Source organism: Jaculus jaculus, chromosome 5 (assembly GCF_020740685.1).
Source record: "Jaculus jaculus isolate mJacJac1 chromosome 5, mJacJac1.mat.Y.cur, whole genome shotgun sequence".
Lineage (NCBI taxonomy): Eukaryota > Metazoa > Chordata > Mammalia > Rodentia > Dipodidae > Jaculus > Jaculus jaculus.
Genome location: NC_059106.1, coordinates 71,325,578 through 71,343,706, shown reverse-complemented (window position 1 = coordinate 71,343,706; position 18,129 = coordinate 71,325,578). Strand labels below are relative to the sequence as shown.

The window sequence follows — 18,129 nt, the reverse complement described above, 5'->3', positions numbered from 1 at the left end:
TCTACCTGGTGGAGTTGTGAGTATCCAAAAACTTGTAGGAGATGAAAACCATAAATCCCTTCTCCAGAAACACATGACCCACACCACACGTGGTTTAGTTTATAGACATCCTGAAGTTCTCAGTCAGGAAAAGCCTTAGATTCAATAGCACCCTTAAGTGGAAGGCAGGGGTTTAAGATTCTATATCTGTACCCTACAGGTGTGGAAACTGAAATATTAATTTCTAGGGGAACATGAGATAAGCACCCTCCCCCCCCCCCGACGCAGGATCGTTTCCCAAAGTTGGCCTGTGGCTCCGTGGGAAATGAAGCCACGAGTTTCCCAGTCCCTCTGGATCCCAACCATAGAAAAGAGCACACGGGCACACGGCACGGGCAGAGTTTTCTCCATAGAGTCCTGAACTGGCCTGCCACTCCCCTTCCAGCTCCTTCCCCTGACACCCTAGCCAAGCACCAATGCAGAGCCCCCAGCTGTCCTCTGACATCCAGCCCCTTGGGCCCTGGGCCATGGGAGATACTGGTCTCCAAATGACCCTTGCAGTCACTGGTACCATGGGCACTCAGGGAACCAGAGAGACCCGAGCTAGCCCTCACACTCAGGCTCAGTGGTCAGGGCCAGGCCCTAGCTCTCTCCTGGCCACAGCCACCATCGGAGTCTGGGAACTCAACGGTGACTCCTCCTCTCCTTACTAAGTATGTCTAGCAACTGAGGAAAGGTGGGTGCAGGGGGCTGAGAGGGAGAGAGCGACAGGAGAGGGTAAGGAGCTGAGCAGGCATGGGAAGAAGGCAAGAGAGAGAGAAGAGGAAAGCAGAAAGTTGAAGAAGGAAGGGTGAGGCAAGCAGGAGGTAGAGGCAAGAGTGGAGCGGGCAGAGATCGGAGGGGGAGGAGGACTCGGAAGGAAGGGGAAGGAAGGGAACCTGCAGTGCAGGCACTCGGGGGGACCGTGATGCCTTGCTCCTTGCGCTTCCTCCAGATGGAAGATGGAGTTTCTGGAGAGGTCTGTGATTTCAAGTCTAGCTTTTAGAGGACAGGATGCCTCCCCAGAGCTTTTCTGTGTTTATACTTGAAAGTCCCTCTGCGTAGGCTCTAGCTACCATGTATCTCTAAGAGTGATATTCCAGATCATTCTCCAGCATTAGACCTCTTTAAATTTTTTTCACATGTCTGCACTATGCATGCATATATAACATGCTTGTATGTATGTGGGTGTACATATGAGCACATGCTTGTGGAGGCCATAGGTTGATGCTGGGTGTCTTCTTTAGTTGTTTTCTATCTTTTTTTTTTTTTTTTTTTTGAGACAGGGTCTCTCACTCAACCCAGGTCTCACTGAATCTGCTAGACTAATTAGCCAGCAAGCTCCAACAAGCCTCCTGCCTCCACTTACCCAGCACTAGGAGTAAAGGTCTGGGCCACCCATATGGCTTTTATGTGGGTACTGGGGATGTGAACTCAGGTCCTCATATCTGCATGGTAAGCCCTTTGACGACCGAGCCAGCTCCTCAGCTCCCTGGGACTTCTTTTAATCTTCTACACAGTGAGTAGCAGTTCCATGTTCTCAAAGATGCAATCCAGCCTGTGCCCAAGCACCTCCCCACTGCTTCAGGAGGCAGGGCCCAGCCCTCCACTCTTCTCTCTGCCCAGCCACATCCACACACAGCCTGGGAGGAGGTTGCTAAGGATGTTCCTTCCTCCTTTTCTTAGACCCTAGCCTGAGGTCATCAACTCATGGTAGAGGAGCCACAAAGAAGACAATCTTAGCAGGTGGAAGTGATTGAAAAGGAAAAATAAAGAGAGAAATGTAGCAGTAATGACTCCCTGGACCACAGTTCAAATGGGAAGTGAGGGAGGAAGAGGAAGAAGGAGGAAATGGGAGGAGATTGGCAAAGGACAGGCTTGGGCTGCTTGCTGGCTGCCCGGGGAAAGTAGGGGCAGGGGTTCAGTGTGCCCATGCGCAGATGGAGGGAGGCAGGGGTGAAGGAAGTCGTCAGGCAGCATCTGGCTTCCCCACGGTCCTAGCACCGGCAGGTCAGACCCGAGCACGAGAGGCCCCATTGCCCAGGTTGGCAGCAGACTGACAACACTTACACACAGATGTCTTCTGGTTGTTGTCTTTGCTGGGCATCAACTTCACGCCTCGAGATTTCAGCTCGATTTGCTTCTTGACTAGAGAGGAAGAGAGAAGAAAGAGAGTTTGAGCTGTTGTCTGCTATGGCCAGGGATGAGGTCCCTGCAGCTGGAACTGGGACATTCCATGGGATAGGGTTCAAGCCAGGAGCCCTCCCGGACAGGAAGATAGCACGGGCACCAGACCAGGGAGGCAGGATGGGTGTTCTCCCCTCAGCTGGGACTTGCAGGCATTCCTTCAGGTCGCTCCCAGATATGAGATCTCGCCACTGAACAAACTACTGACCTCAGTCAGCACTTCCGCGAGCCTTTTGTGAGTATCTGCTGACCCAACTGTGCAGCCTGACAGTTTAGATCTGAAATGTTCTCCACCAGCTCTGTGTGAGGGGCTCAGTCCTCTACTGGTGATATTATGGGTCAGTGGTAGAGGACATTTTGCAAGGGAAACCTAGTTGAAGGAATTTAGGGCCTAACGAATGCATCCTTGAAAGAAATATCAGGCCCTTAGACCCTTCCTGTCTCTCCTTTGGCTTCTGTTGCTGCCACGAGGCTGGCAGCTTCCTCCACCAGGTGCTCCCAACTTGACATCCTAGGTCCAAAGCAGGAAGGCCTGGGGACCATGGACTGAGAGCTCTGAAATGGTGAGCCACATTAACCTTTCTTCTTTTAAAGTTGATTTGTCTTAGGTATTTGTTATAGCAATGGAAAGCTGATGAATGAGCATTCTGGTCTACCCTCTGTAGAGCCTGCCCTGCTAAATTTATGAGCCATTCCTGACAGGGAGTGTTAAATGGATCATTTCCCTGTATCTGCACCATTATGATATGATTATCTTTTTTTTTTTTTTTTTTGGTACTACTGGGAATTGAACCCAGGGCCTCATGCATGATAGACAAGGTCTCTACCACTGAGTTGTATCCTCAACCTCATGATATAACTTTTGTATTTCTTCTCACTGCAGAAGTGAGATCTATTTTCCTACCTACCCCTTGACCTTGGCTTTGCCAACTGGAAATTTGGAGGCCTTGAGTCCAAAGACTTGAAAAGCGCCTGCCAGATTAGGCCTTCTCCAGTGCACCACTGCTGTCATGAGAAGTCATGGCTGGTCTCAGGAGAAGGGAGATGAAGGTCGGAGCCCATAGCTCTACCTAGCCCACAGTCTACCAGCTGACTTGGGGCAGGGGAAGCTGAGTCTCTGAGATCGTTGAGGGGTGGCAGTCATGTGGTTGGATTAAATATGGCCTTGACTCTGTCCAGTCCACAGCTCTGCAGGACTTTGCTGAGTAGCACACAAAGGTTGCAAAGCCAGGAGTCCCTGATTCCGTTTGTTTACCCAGCTCCTTTGGTCTGGCTACCCATAACTTCTCCTGACCACCAAAGGCTTCATCCCGTCTCTGGTTATAAACCTCGGCCCTTATCTCCAATCCAAGGCCCCTTGTGTCATCCCAGCTGACTCTGCCCAGGCTAAGACTGATGCTCTGATGCCCAAAAGTGATGACAACTGTGGCCAGGCAACTCACTATGTACCAGACCTGAGCGCTTTACAAGTTCTTTACTGAAACTAGCTTCCTTGGCTCTTGTCTTATACCACACATGATTTCTCAGTAAATCTGTTCAAATATGTCCCCAGTGTGACCACTTGCCACATCTTCATGTCTGTCACTCTGGTCCACGTTCCTGATATATCTCTCTCTTTGCTACCATAGCCTCCCTTATCCTCAGCACCAGAGCCAGAAGAATCTTGCTGAAGCATGAATCAGACAGCGCTATATCTCTGCTAAGAACTCCTCAACGGCACCTCAGCCTGGAGCACAAGCCAGCCCCTGCCAAATGGCCCACAAGGGCCAATATGTGCTCTCTGTGACTTCTCCAACCCTTCCCTTGACCGCTGCCACTCTGCCCTGGCATCATGGGCCTCCCCAGGCTTCTTGCAATGTAATCAGGCCTATTGCTTTGACTTAATAGCTCCTCAGAATATTTCTCATCACTTGTTATCCTTTCCCTGGAAACAACTGCACAAAGGCCTCATTGAGCCTTCCCTGACCACTCCAGTGGAACAACACCTCCAACCTCAGCTCTCCTGCCCCCTTCTACTTCATCTATTGAGCTGTCTAGTATACCTTATCATTTATGGGGTTATTTTTGTCACCCCCACATTGCAGTGTGAGCTCCACCAAGGCAAAGCTTCTTTATTTAAAATTTATTTACTTGAGAGATAGAGAGAACGAGAGAGAGAGAGAGAGAGAGAGAGAGAGAGAGAGAGAGAGAGAGAATGGGCACACAGGGCCTCCAGCCACTGCAAATGAACTTTAGACACATGTGCCACCTTGTGCATCTGGCTTACGTGGGTTCTGGGGAATCAAACCTGGGCCCTTAGGCTTCACCGTAACTGCTAAGCCATCTATCTCTCCAGCCCCCTTTTATTTGTCTTAAGTTTTTTAAGGCAAAGCTTCTTATTCACTGCTGTACCCTCCATGCCTAAACAAGTGTCTGGTTCACTTGTAGTGGGGTAATAGGAATCATATCACTTGGTCCTTCGACTTCCAATATGCTTGCCCTGGGAGTTATTATGCCTACCTACTGAGAGAAAATAAATAAACAAAAGAAATAAAATTAAGGTGTCTCAGGTAACTAGCTATAGGACACACAACTGAGCCTCAGCTTTGCTGTGACCTGCATCTGTCTCTTGAGTAACTTCCAGGGTAGCGTCAACTTTCCACCGCATCCCCCTGCCCCCAGCTCAGGCACTGTAGGTTCAAGCGCTGACACAAGACTGAAGAAAAAATAGCACATCCAAAACAAAAGTCTGCAACTATCAATAGTATGGGGCTGGGGGGGGGGGTCCCAGTTCCCCCAGCTATGGCTAACCCAAAAACCCAACCAAAGACTTGGCCCCTGACAAGCCACAATCCAAGTTGAATGCCTGAGAAAATACAGTTCCCACCCCAGAGGCTCGACTTCCTGACGCTCACTGGAGCCTCTTTTATAAATGCACACTGCTCCCTGTGTGTATCCAGCAGGAAAATTTCCAATGAACACTAACATGGACGCATTATCAAACAGAGGGCATTAGTAGAGAAACATGCATTATTCAAGTTGAGCTAATATGCTATGCCAGGAGGGGAAAAAAAAAAACAATCCCTGATCTAACCATCCCTGGGATATGTAGAGCACTCTGAGCAGCATAAGGATAGTTGGAGCCCCTGTTCCCAAGACCCCAGGGTGGCAGGGTCATGGTAAGGGGGCCTCTGACCTGGTGTAGCCCAGCTGATGCAGGGTTGCATAGCTGACTAACTGTACCCAGGCAAGAGGCAGGGAGTTGATATCTTCATGGTCTCCTGCCTCCATGTGTAGTGTCTACTGGAGGGAGAGGTGTGAAGATGGGACCAGAGCACTGTGGATGCCATTCCCAGGGACAACATGCCACTTGGGTTGTTTTGGAACTGCTGATGGGAGCTGTAAGATATGGGCAGATATGAGAGAGATACAGCTAAGACGGTCCACTCTTCCTGTTTCACTGAGGAAAAGTCTACTGACCCTCTGCCTTCTGGAGGTCGCCACAGGACTCCTTCTGACTCTGAGGCCCATTTTATATACTTGTCCCACCCCAGAAAAGACTCTCTAACATCAATGGATTTGGTACCCAATAGCCACTGGACTGCTTTCAGTAGTGGATGATGTCAGCACACTGCCCCAAGCTGGTGTTAACTTCCCTTTTACTTCCTGTTACTTCAGATGGGATGGAGTTTGTCAAGGTAATAACAAGGACTGAATGACAAGGAATCTAAAAACTAATTTATATTTAAACTTTGTGACTGGGCTCCTTAGAGCTGGCTCTCCATGTCTGCATTACTCATGTAACTTTTGGGTGTAGCATGGTTATCAGAAACACATCAGAAGCTCTGGGAAGTTTTTGTTCTCATAATGTGGTCCTGGAGAATGCAGGGGGGCCAACACTCTTTGAGCAAGGGATCCTCATTCTAACAACAATAGGTTCTGGGGAGGTGGAGCCTATAGTCAGCCCATACTATGTGAAGTCTGATGAGTGGGTCAGTATTTGGGTTTGTATATGAAATGTACCTCTATATGCTGGTGTGATAATGTTGACATCTCCACTGGTAGTGCTATTTTGGAAGTGCTGAGAACTTTTAAGAGGTGGGACTTAGACAGAGGAAGCAGGTCCCTGAAGCTGTGTCGTGGGTCAAGGGGTGCTATATTTTGCTCTCCCCCCTTTCTTTTCTCTCTCTCCTCCATCCCTTCCTGTCTCTCCTTTCTGTCTACCATGAGGTGAACTGCTCTGTTCTAGCTCAAGATCTCCACCTCACTCAGGTCCTTGGCAATGGAGCCAGTTGACTGTGGACAGAAATCTCTAAATGGGTGAGCAAAAATAAACCTTCTCTCCCTTCAGGTGATTGTGTCAAGTAATTTGACACAGCAGTGAAAATCTAGCATAGAAAACAGGCTCCAGAGAAGCAGGGTTGTTATTGTGATGATCTGACAATGAGATTCTGAAGCCTACAGAACTAGTTTCGGGGGAGGAAATTGGAAGAGTCTGGAGAAGTGGGATAAAGACAGTGTAGAATGCTGTAAGGAGAAACTAATGGGAAATACTGGTGAGAGCTCAGAACAGAATGCCGATAGGAATGAGCAGTGAAGAGGTTTTAGGTGGGAACAAAGCCTCTATTGTGAATGGGTTGTGTTACATTCATAATAATTGTGGCCAAGAGCTTGTCTACATTTTGCTTATACCTTAAGATGCTAGGGAATGAATTAGTGTACTTTTAGTTGTAGACAAGATAGTTGTATCATGGTAGCTGTAATCATATGACCTTCTTCTTTTGTTTATTTAAAGATTCAGACTAGATCAAGGAGGTGTGAGGTGTGTTTGGATGCCAAGTTGGCAAGGGTGGTGGGGAAACTTGATGGTCTACTTGATTTTAAAATAGATTAGGTTGAGAGATTAGTATAGCACATGTATGATCCAGGATGTTTCTAGGAATGATTAGATCACTAAGGTTCTAAACTAATCAATAGTTTAATCCATTGGTGGATTTAAAATTTGAGTGGGGGCTGGGGAGATTTCTCAGTGGTTAAAAGCACTTGCTGGCAAAGTCTGGCCACCCAGGTTCAATTCTCCCATTCCCACATAAACCCAGATGCACAAAGTGGTGCATGCATCTGGAGTTCATTTACAGTGGCAAGGGTCCTTAGTGTACCCGTTCTCATTCTCTCTTTCTCTCCCTCTCCCCCTCTCTGCTTGCAAATGAATGAATAATATTTTTTAAGCTTTTATTTTATTTTTTTTAATTTGAGTGGACTGCTGGGAGGTGGTAGGACTGTGGAAGATGGGCCTTGTTGGAGGAAGGCTGCCTGCCTTCGGAGGGTGGACCTTGGCTCTGGCCCATTCCTGTTCTTGGTTCCCATCTCCGCGTTCTGGCTGCCTACAGTGAGCCGGCTCCTTCCACAGCCACACCTCGTCTTATTCCCAAAACAATGAGGCCAACAGACATTGAGCTGAAACCATGAGTCGAAGCAAATCCTTTCTCCTTTTAAGGTCTCTCTTGGGGACTTGTTACAGCCATTTAAAAATTGACTAACACAGACAGAAAAATGGATCTAGGCAAAATCCACACCACCAGGGACATGAGCATCACAGAGCCACCTTCAGATGATGAGGACTCAGGGTTTTTTTTTTTTAATATTTTATTTTTCTTTATTTACTTGAGAGAAATAGGCAAAGAGAGAGAGAGAATGGGTGTGCCAGGGCCTCCAGCCACTGCAAACGAACTCCAGATGTGTGAGCCCCATTGGGCATCTGGCTTACATGGGTTCTGGGGGATTGAACCTGGGTCCTGTGGCTTTGCAGGCAAGCACCTTAAACACTAACCCATTTCTCCAGCCTGAGGACTCAGTTTTGAGTAACCTCAGGGACACCACTGCACCCTGGATTTATGTGTAGTGAACGTGTTTAGTGAACAGCCGGCCCGGGCAGGAGGTGAGCTTCTACGGAATATGGAGCACCAGGGGAAATGAACCGTGAACTGAGCTCACTGGAGAGTTTACTCAGCTGATCCAGGTGGACTAGAGCACCAGGAGCAAGGGGCAGAGTTCAGGGCAGATGTCCTTGTAGAGCTCCGGCATGCATGAGTGTAGCTACAATCAGAAAGGAAAGTCAAACTTGATGGAAAAGTAAGCAAAAACCTAGAGAGTTTCTGGGATGCATTCATTCATTTTTGCTTGTGTATTCATTCATTCATTCATTCACTCATTCATGGAGTACTTCCCCAGCCTGATGATGCCACATTACACTGAAGCACTGGTGTCTAAAAAGTGGGTTCTGGGGCTGGGGAGATGGCTTGGTGGGTAAGAGCACTTGCTGCACAAGTACGGTGGCCTGAGAGACCTTGATCCACCCTGAGTTCGAGCAACCTGAATTGCCCTGAGTTCAATCTGGAGGGCTCACATAAGCAGCTAGCTGTGGCCACACATGCCTATAATTCTAGTCCTGTGGGAGACAAAGACAGGAGAACAACTGGGGATCACTGGCCAGCCAATCTGACCCAAAACAGCAGGTCTAGGTTCAGTGAGACGTCATCTCATGGTCACACGCTGAAGAGTGATAGAGGAAGGAGTCTTCTGGTCTCTGCATGCATTATGCAAAGCATACCCATGTGTACACCTAGGTTCACACGCCACACTACACACATAAACACACCACACACACACCAAACCATTTTTTTGGGGGGGGGGGATTTTGAGGTAGGGTCTCACTCTGGCCCAGGCTGACCTAAAATTCACTATGTAGTCTCAGGGTGGCCTCGAACTCATGGTACTCCTCCTACCTCTGCCTACCGAGTGCTGGGATTAAAGGCGTATGCCACCACGCCCAGCAAAACCATTTTTTTAAAGTGTGAAATTCTGTAACAACTGAATGAAGTTCTCAATTTAAAAAAGCCTGAGGCTGTTAAAATTTTTTAATTAATAATTAATTTTATTAAAAGTATACTTAAAAAAACAATCCCGTGTTTATGACTACACAAATGCATAGACCTTGATGCAGATGCACATGTAAATATATATATGCACACATGTTAATTCATGTCTACAACCAGAGCTCTCACAAGCATGCAGGTGAGCATAGAACTACAGAGTCACATACACAGTGTAAATCACACACAGATACACAATTTCTCACTTTCTCATCGTAGGTGAACAGTCGGGGCTCCCAAGAGAAACATGCTGGCTGTAACTGGTTGATGGAAATTGTAACAGGTACATTCATCTCCTCGGAAGGATAATGACTACGGGAGGCTGCCACATTGCTCCATTCATCCTTTCTACTCTGGTTAATTACAAGACATTTCCCCGCTGCTGTAAAGGTTAGCAGGAGGCACTGCACACATTTGAGCTGGAGGAATGTGGAGATATGAAAGACTCTCTAGTCTGCAGCCAGAGTTACTGGGCTAGCAGTAGACAAGGACCTGCTGAGGAAAGGAAGCCTGGCCTGTCCCTAAGGCTGAGGCTATGGGAGAGAAGATGTGGACCATGCCTGGTGCTGCCCCGGTGCATTCAGACTTTTTATCCTGTGGACTGAGTCAGCCCTGACTCCTCCCACACCCATCAAGCCTTCCCCAATTTGATTCACACACCCTTAGAAAGTTCTTCCAACTCTCCCTTAAAGGGGCTGAGCTGCTCTTGCCTAAGCTCATCCTCTTACTTAGATTTCATTTTGCTCCCTGACTCCACCTTTCTTTTCTTTCCTTTTTTTTTTTTTGGAGTTTGTATGTGTTTGTGATATGCGCGTATATGAATGTTTATATGCATGTGGGCGCACATGTGTGCGCATGTGGAGGAAAAAAGTTAACTGTCTTCCTAGACTATTCTACTCTTTATTTTACTGAGTCAGGGTCTCTCAATTGAGCCCAGAACTCACTAGTCTACCTAACCACAGTGATTACAGGGCAGCTGGCCACCTGACCTCAAAATGAGTGCTGGGTCCGAATTCAGGGCCTCACCATTGAGCAGTAGGCACTCTATCCACTGAACCATCTCCCCAGCCTGTGTCCTTTTTTTTTTCCTAGGGAAGCCCAACACACTGGCTTTTTTTTTCAGAGAGAGAGAGAATTGGTGTGCCAGGGCCTCCAGCCACTGCAAACAACCTTCAGACATGTGTGCCCCTTTGTGCGCACATGTGACATTACATGATTATATCACCGTACATCTGGCTTACATAGGACTTAGATATTTGGACATGAGTCCTTAGGCTTCACAGACAAGTGCCTTAATCACTAGGCCATCTCTCCTGCCCCAGCCTCCGTCTTTTTACAAATTGGGGAGGCCTGTGGACACTGGAAACTTGATGTCTTTCTGGGACACAAGCGCTTCTGTGTGTGCATCCTACGTTCTGCTCCACTCTTGCTGCTGCTTCAGGCCAGTCTGTGCAGAACTGCTTCAGTTACTCATGGCCAGGTGAGGCCAGTCCAGAGTCCTGGCTCTTCAACTCAGATTTACACCAAAGGTTTAACAGGCAAGTGCAAATGCCTGAAAGGTAAGGCTTTGACTTGTACACCCAGCAGATGCTATTTCCTGTGGAGCCAAAGGTGAGAACAGAGATTCCTAAACAGAACTGGGAGAGCCTCCGAGTCAACTGGTCTGCATTATGAACATACTATGTGTTCTTGCGTGTGAGTGAAAGGACACCTGTGCACAGGCATGGCTGTGGAGATGAGAGGGCAACTTCTGGGGTCAGCCCCAATCCATTCCTTAGACTAGCTGGCTGGGAAGCTGCCAAGAACTTCTCCTCTCTCTGCTTCCCCTCTCTTCATAGGATTGTACATCTCCCCACCCCGGTGTCCAGCTTCTGCATGGGTTCTGAAGGTCTGAACTAAGTTATTCAAACTGGTGTGACAATCACCTCATCCACAGAGCCATTCCCTAACCCCCGAGCCCTGGACACGAGAGGAAGGAGTTAAGAGGCACCACCATCGCCAGCCACCGCGTCAGCATGCATGGTCTCCACAGTAGTGTCAGCACAGACCTGCAAAGGTGTCCATCCAATAGCAACTAGGAAAGGTGTCTGGATGCATGTCAGCCGAGTAGTCACAGAGTTTAGGGAACAGCCTAAGCCTGTGACAATCCCCAAAGAGGTGACTCAATTTGCCACAATGTCTGCAAGTGCAGACAGGGGAATTAGCATGCTCATTGCTGACGTCATCCTAGAGGTTGGAAGGGTATCAACACAGCAGAGGACAGAAAAGCACTGAAGGACAGTCACAGCGTGGACGTACAGACTGACAACACTCACATCCCACACACTACATCTAAAGGTCTGAGAGGTGAACTTGAGGATGCTTAGAGTTTCCAGGGTCTGATAAGTTGGACTCTCTCTTGATTCTGGCAATGATCACTAGAACCCTGTAGTCATACTTGCCAGAGATGGCTCTTACCACACTCATTTTGAGTAGGAGAAAACTCAAGTGCCAGTAGTCCAAGCTCTAGGCTTTGGTGACCAAAAGTAAAGAGCAAGACTATGGGTACTAATGTCACAGTGTTTGTAAAAGAGAGTGTGGGCCTTAACCCTGAAGGGCTTAGGGAAATATGGAGAGGCTGTGGGACTACAGATGATGGCATGTTCTTGGCAGGAGAAGGTGACAAGATTCAGACTGAAGAGCAGACTGAGCAGGAATCTTTAGCACTTAGATTTTACTACTAGTGCCTGTGACAAGGACAGACAGAAGGAACATCTGGTGAAACTTCAGCTGCAGTAGCTGTGCCAAAGATTGATGGGGCAGGTGACATGGAAGGGAAAGGAAAAGAGTCACAGAGAGACTGAATGCTGCAGGATGTGACACTGGATGCCATCCAGGTACTTCGGTGCGTTCTGCCCTCGGAGTCACCGCTCCGGCTAATGAAGTGGCAAACACCTGTACGAAACGGTGCACAGAACACCCCAACTTCTGGCACAAGCTATTGCTAAGAAGGTGGGTGCTGAGGACTCTCTGGGGAGTGAGCTTCTCAGAAGCAATCAGCATGGGGATGCCGGGAGCTGCTCTGACCACATAATAAATGCCCAGACGAGACCAAGAAGTACAGCACTGGGCGCTGGACACACGGTTTCTTGGTGAGCCACAGACCAGCTGCGCGCAGCCTGCAGAGTCCTCAAGGAGCAGAGGACCCTGTGTGGTCGAGGGGAAGCAGTGTGTGCGGAGCGGTGGCTTGTTCTAACTCCTGGGACGGTGTTTGCCGTGATGGATGGGACAGTGTGGTGGCCTTCGTGAACAGCCTCCCAGAATATTCAGCTGGAGCAAATGAGCAGAGGGAGGATGTCTAAGGGACTCTCTATAGCCAGCAGTTCCGGGTTTCAGCTGCTGGTGTGGGACTGTCCTGTCTGCCTGGCTGTCTTCCTCCCCTTCAAGGCCCGGCTGCTTCTTATTGGTAGGGAGCCAGTGCCCCACTCAAACATTACCACCTCCCCATGGCTGACTCTGTCCCTCAGGTAGCAGGCACGGCCCTCTCAAGAGTTTACTCAGACCTTTGTCTGACCACACCATGTCCTGTTCTCCTAGGGTCCCATGGGCTTGAATGTCTGCGTCCTGCAAGTGTCACAGAGCTGGGTAGAGGCTGATGACTGGGCAGATGAATGAGTACTTTCGTTTCCTTGCAAAAGGCTGAGTTACACCTAAAACCTAGTGAGGTGAGGGGGCTGGATATTGTATTTATGCACTGGTGACAGACTTGCTTTTTACCAAATTCCAAAGCCTGGATTTGTGGTTACCTGGCCTTGGACAACTGAGCCAGGTAGCAACCATTCTTCATTTGTGCATAGACACCGTCCCCCTGCCCCCCCCCCCCCACCACAGAGATCCAGAATCTGCAGGCAAGACTGGGACAAGCGTGGCAGCTCCGAGTGTGGGTCACAGGCTGCCCCTTCTGCTCCTGCCTGAGACAGCGGGTTGGTCACAAGCAAGAAGCCAGCACGTTTGTGTGGAGAAATGAAGCTCTAGTGTGGCACTTATAAGCATCAGTGTCTGCGTAATGCAAATGGATGTGGCGTAAGGCATCTAGAGAACAGGAGTCCACGGATGTCACTGAGCAATGTCTTCTACCTCTCAGCCACAGGGGCTGACTTGGCAAAAGAGGCAAGGAGAAGAGGGGCAGCGGGGCCAGGCAGGGACTCGGCTGCAGGCACCAGACAGCAGTCAGATGATCAAGTGAGGGTAGAAGGCAAGGGGCATGCGCCCAAAGAGGGCCAGCGGAGCTGGCACTGGCTCTGCTTCTCCCATTGAATGTTTCCCCGTAAACAGGAAGTCAAGAGATCTGTGGGGTACGAGGCTGAAGGTTCCATTTCCTGAGTATCTACTGTGTGCCAGGTCCTCTGTCTGGATCTCCTTTCACTCCCCACAGCCTGGTGGGGCTAACAACATTCCCCATCTATCTGTAGATGTGGAAGACTGTCGTGAGACGTACTCATGGAAAGGGGCTGTTAGGGTTTGAATGTGAAATGTCCCCAATGGGGGACTGGAACAGCTTGGTCCTCAGCTGGTGGGACTGTTTGGGGAGGTTGTAGAACCTTTGGGATGTGGGGTGTAGGTAGGGGAAGTGGATTCTTGGAGGTGAGCCCCACCTCAGGTTCTGTTCTGTGCTTTTTAAGCCACCGTGGCTCCTGTTGTCAAGTCTTTCACACAACTATGGACTGTTTACTCTTGACCCTGAGCCAAAACAAGTCTTTCCTTCCATAAGCTTCTTATCCAGTTATTTTATCATGGTGCAGAGAAAGGTTACTACTACTGATGCATGTACAAAACAGTTTCTTCACCACCCCTTGTAGGGCTGAAATAACTCGAGAAAGCAAATAGCATCCTGTGGTGGTTTGAATGTAAAGTGTCCTCTATGGACTCAAGTGTTTAGGTTTAAGCCTCCTACCTTAGTCTCTAGCTGGTGGAGCCTTGCTGGAGGTGGTGCATCACTGGGAGTGGCCCTTGGGATTTTACAGTCCGGCCCACTTGTTTGTGAGAGCTCGCTTTTGCTGATTGCTCCTTGATGCACATGTGTGGTGACATGAACCAGCCTTCTTGCTTGTGACATGCTTTTCTTGCCATGATGAAACGTCCCTTCAAATCTTGTCTTTTTTTTTTTTTTTTCTGTGATAGCGTCTCACGCTGACTTGGAATTCACTATGTAGTCTCAGGGTGGCCTTGAACTCATGGCAATCCTCCTACCTCTGCCTCCTGAGTGCTGGGATTAAAGGCATGTGCCACCATGCCAGGCTAAAACTTTCCTTCAAGACTGTAAGCCCAAATAAGCCCTTTCCTCCACAGGCACCATCTGGTTGGGTGTTTTGTTCCAGAAACTGAAACGCAGCCTGAGGAGGCCTGGAAAGATCTCTCACCAGAGGCAGAGGGACTACTTGATGGCGACCTCAGTGGTTCTTGCATGATGAAAGGAACCTTGAGGAGTTCTAAGTCCTGAGGCTCCAAACACTTTCTCTACAAGAACCTATCCATTTAACAAACACTCAGATAAATGCCCATTATACGAAACTGATCTAAAGAGGAGCCGATCTGCTTGAAGTGAGAGTGAATACCTGCTTCCCATCCACTCAGTTCTCATGAAACCAGCTGATAAGGTGACCCTCTTGGTCTCCATAGAACCCAATTTGAGCATTGCACTTTTTTTTTTTTTTTTTGGTTTGTTTTGTCTTTCAAAGTAGGATCTCGCTCTAGCCCAGGCTAACCTGGAATTCACTATGGAGTCTCAGGGTGGCCTTGAACTCACGGCGACCTTCCTACCTCTGCCTCTTGGGTGCTGGGATTAAAGGTGTGCACCACCATGCCCGGCTTGAGCATTGCACTTTTGATTCATGTGTATATGTTGGTGGTCTAGGCTTCTGCTTTGACTGGAACTTTTCACATCTCTGTTTGTAGCTCAGACAGAGCTGAAGATCTACATAAAACCAAGGACTATCCTATAGTTCCCCAGACAAAGACACTCCAACAAAACAAAAGCAAAATTCTTTCTCACTGACTGCCCCAGGTTAATAGCATCGCCCCACGTGCACGTGTGTTGCGTGTGTGTGCGTGTGTGTGCGTGTGCGTGTGTGTGTGTGTGTGTTTTGCCAACACCGGGGGTGGAATCCAGGACCTTGTGCGTGCTAGGCAAGGGCTCAATCACTGAATTACCATCCCTAGTCCAGTAGTATCGTTTCTGTGATCCACTGACTCAAGCCAGGAATCTAACCTTCATTCCCGACTCCTTCCTCTCTTTCACCGCCATCACACCCACATACACAGTCATGAGTGCAGTGGGATTTCCATGGAAATCTTTCTTCTGGTCTGTCCCTTCTCACCTCCACCCTGTCTAAACTCTGCCTTTGCCACCAAATTCTCAAACACTCCTCCCAACGGCCCTCCCTAGTTCCATTCTCTAGCAAAGATCTTTCCAAGGCTGGACACGTGAGCCTGGCCGCCTCTCTCCGAGCTTCTCTCTGCTGTGACCAGCAGTAATAAGCCCATCTTCCCCAGGGCTTGTCATAGCTACACTTCACTTGTCACAGAGCTCTTGCCTGCAAACCAAGGACAGCATTCCCTCCTGGAGACTCAGGAAGCAAACAAAACTTAAGTCTCAGAAGAGCCACAAGGCCCCTCACCCAGGTTGCTGGGGAGAGATTCCCCTTCAGCTGGGAGTGGCTTTCTCAGACTTCACCCACATGGGAGTGACTTTTTCCTTTACAGTTGCCTTTCAGTTACGTGCGCTCCTGTAAGCCATCCCTTACCCACACTCCTGTTGGAAACGCCAATAATCTCACCGGTTCGCTGAGTTCCTTAAGTGGAATGGTGCGTTGGTCTGTCATTGGGGCTCAATCTGGAGTGAATCAATGTCTGTTTACGTCTTCCCAGCAAAAGCCACACGTCATGCCTCACTCTGCAGTGCCCAGACACACTGCTTCTTGCTGCTCCTCCCCTCTGGGCTTTGAGTGGCACACTTGCCTGCAGTGGGCAGACTTTTGCTATAAAGTGGCTGCCAGTCCACAGACTGTAGCCGCCTAGGTGACAAACTTCTGGCTCTGCCCTGGTAGCCCTAGAGCAGCCGTAGGCCAAGTGTAAGCAAATGGGTTCCAGAAAACTTTTCTTCGTAATATGGTTGAAATGCGGAGTTTATACCGTTTTCATGTGTCATGAAATAGGCTTCTTCTTTGATCTATTTTTACCCCTGCATGTTTTAAAACATGAAGCCCATCCTTGCTTGAGGGCCGTCCACAAACAGGTGAGGGCTGGATTGGGACTGCTATCTTTGTCATGTATCAACATGGGTGGGATTCTGGATTAGGGAGTTTCTAGCCTCCCCTCCTCCCCATGCTGTGTCCTACTGTGTCTAACATCACTTTGAGGCCTACCTTTCCCCCGTCTCTTTTCTACCCTTGGTTTTGTCTGTTTCCTGTCTTTAAGTCCTTCCTGCAAAACCAATTGCCCCTTTATCTCACCTTAGAACTTTAAAAATATATATTTTATTTATTTGCAAGCGGGGGTGGGGGAGATAGAGAGAGAGAGGAGAATACCAGTGCCTTCAGAAACTGAAAACGAACTCCAGATACATGACCCACTATGTGAGTCCTGGGGAATTGAACCCGGGTTGTTAGGTTTAGCAGGCCAGCACCTTAACTGCTGAGCCATCTCCAGTCCACATTCTAGAACTTTTAATCAGGCACCAATTACAGCTCTTATCAAAGGCAGTAGGGAGTTACAGATTCATATTTGCACCTCTCTTCAACTTGATGTCCCTGAGAATAGAGATAGGCCAAGCAGGTTTATCTTTCTGTGTAGTCACAAAGACACATAATCACGGTACGTGGAAAATCCAAGTGGATTTCGATCACCCATTTTCTTAATTGAGCACCTTAGAACGCTCGGCCAGGCTACTGCCAATGATCACCCATCTTCTGAACACACCTGAACTAGGACGTGAACTCTCTGATACCTGCGGCTGAAGTTATCTCTAGCCTTAAACACAGCTCTCTCTCTCCTGTATAATTATTGGTGGTAGTGGCATTGTCATTGAGATAGTATCTTGCACTGTAGTCTGCCTTGCCTCTCTCAGCAAACCCTCCAGGACATTGAATTCTAGCCCTTCCACCTCAGCCTGTTCCATCCCCCCCCCCCACAACCCATTCCCTCACCTCGCTGAGAATGTTGCAGGCAGAGCCAAATGATCTTGGGCTATCTTAGACATTTATTGCCCACCTCTCTGTGTGACCTAATATCTTTAAGACTATTAAGTAAAGCCTTTTGGAATATACAAACAGAGCCCTCTCTTCTACCAAGCCCAAAGCTACAAATGCCATCAGATAGGCCTATAGCAGAGACTTTGCCACTTTGCTATGACCCAGTCTACCTGGTGTACCCACCAATGTATTTTGAAAATTGTGTTTTGATTTATGACTTTCTTTGTTCTGTTGGTATAAAAACTTCATGAAACTTGCTATGGGAACACGAACTTTGGGGCAACTGGAGTCTATTCTCAGGCCATGGTCACTCATATTTGCCTCCAGAATATTCCCTTGGAGGTGAGAGCTGTTTTTTTTTTGTTGTTTGTTTGTTTGTTTTTTTACATTAACAGAACCATAAGAAGAAGAGACTCTTTGATTTTGTGGAGCAGCTCACATAGGCTTGTGAATGAATTCAAATTTCACCATTTAGGGGCCATGTGTCTTTGGGCTGGTTATACAACCTGTCTGAGCCTCGGCTGGAAGGCTGGTTGGTCACTGGTCTGTGCAGGAGTAAAGGAAGAAGTATGCCCCAGATGCCTGGCACAGGGCCGGGCACACAGTAGGTACATAATAGGCACATGGTAGGGATGCAAGAGATTGTCTGGTCTGCCTTCTCGATGCTAGTGTCTGGCATGGCGCCCTTCACATATCACAATGACACAGGGGCAGCCCTGGGGAACTTGAAATACTGAACATAGCCAACCCTTATTTAATCAGAAGGAATGACAACATTCAGATCT

The 18,129-nt window shown here is 48.4% G+C and overlaps 1 protein-coding gene across 4 annotated transcripts in view; it reads right to left on the bottom strand.

The window, feature by feature from the left end:
- Csmd2 (CUB and Sushi multiple domains 2) overlaps positions 1 to 18,129 on the bottom strand; it is a 671,876-nt gene that overhangs the window by 326,568 nt on the left and 327,179 nt on the right. For all 4 annotated transcript variants that reach the window (XM_045150007.1, XM_045150008.1, XR_006637190.1 and 1 more), the window contains exon 7: positions 2,089 to 2,166. In XM_045150007.1, the coding sequence (XP_045005942.1) occupies positions 2,089 to 2,166 (78 nt within the window). The remainder of the gene's footprint in view (positions 1 to 2,088; positions 2,167 to 18,129) is intronic.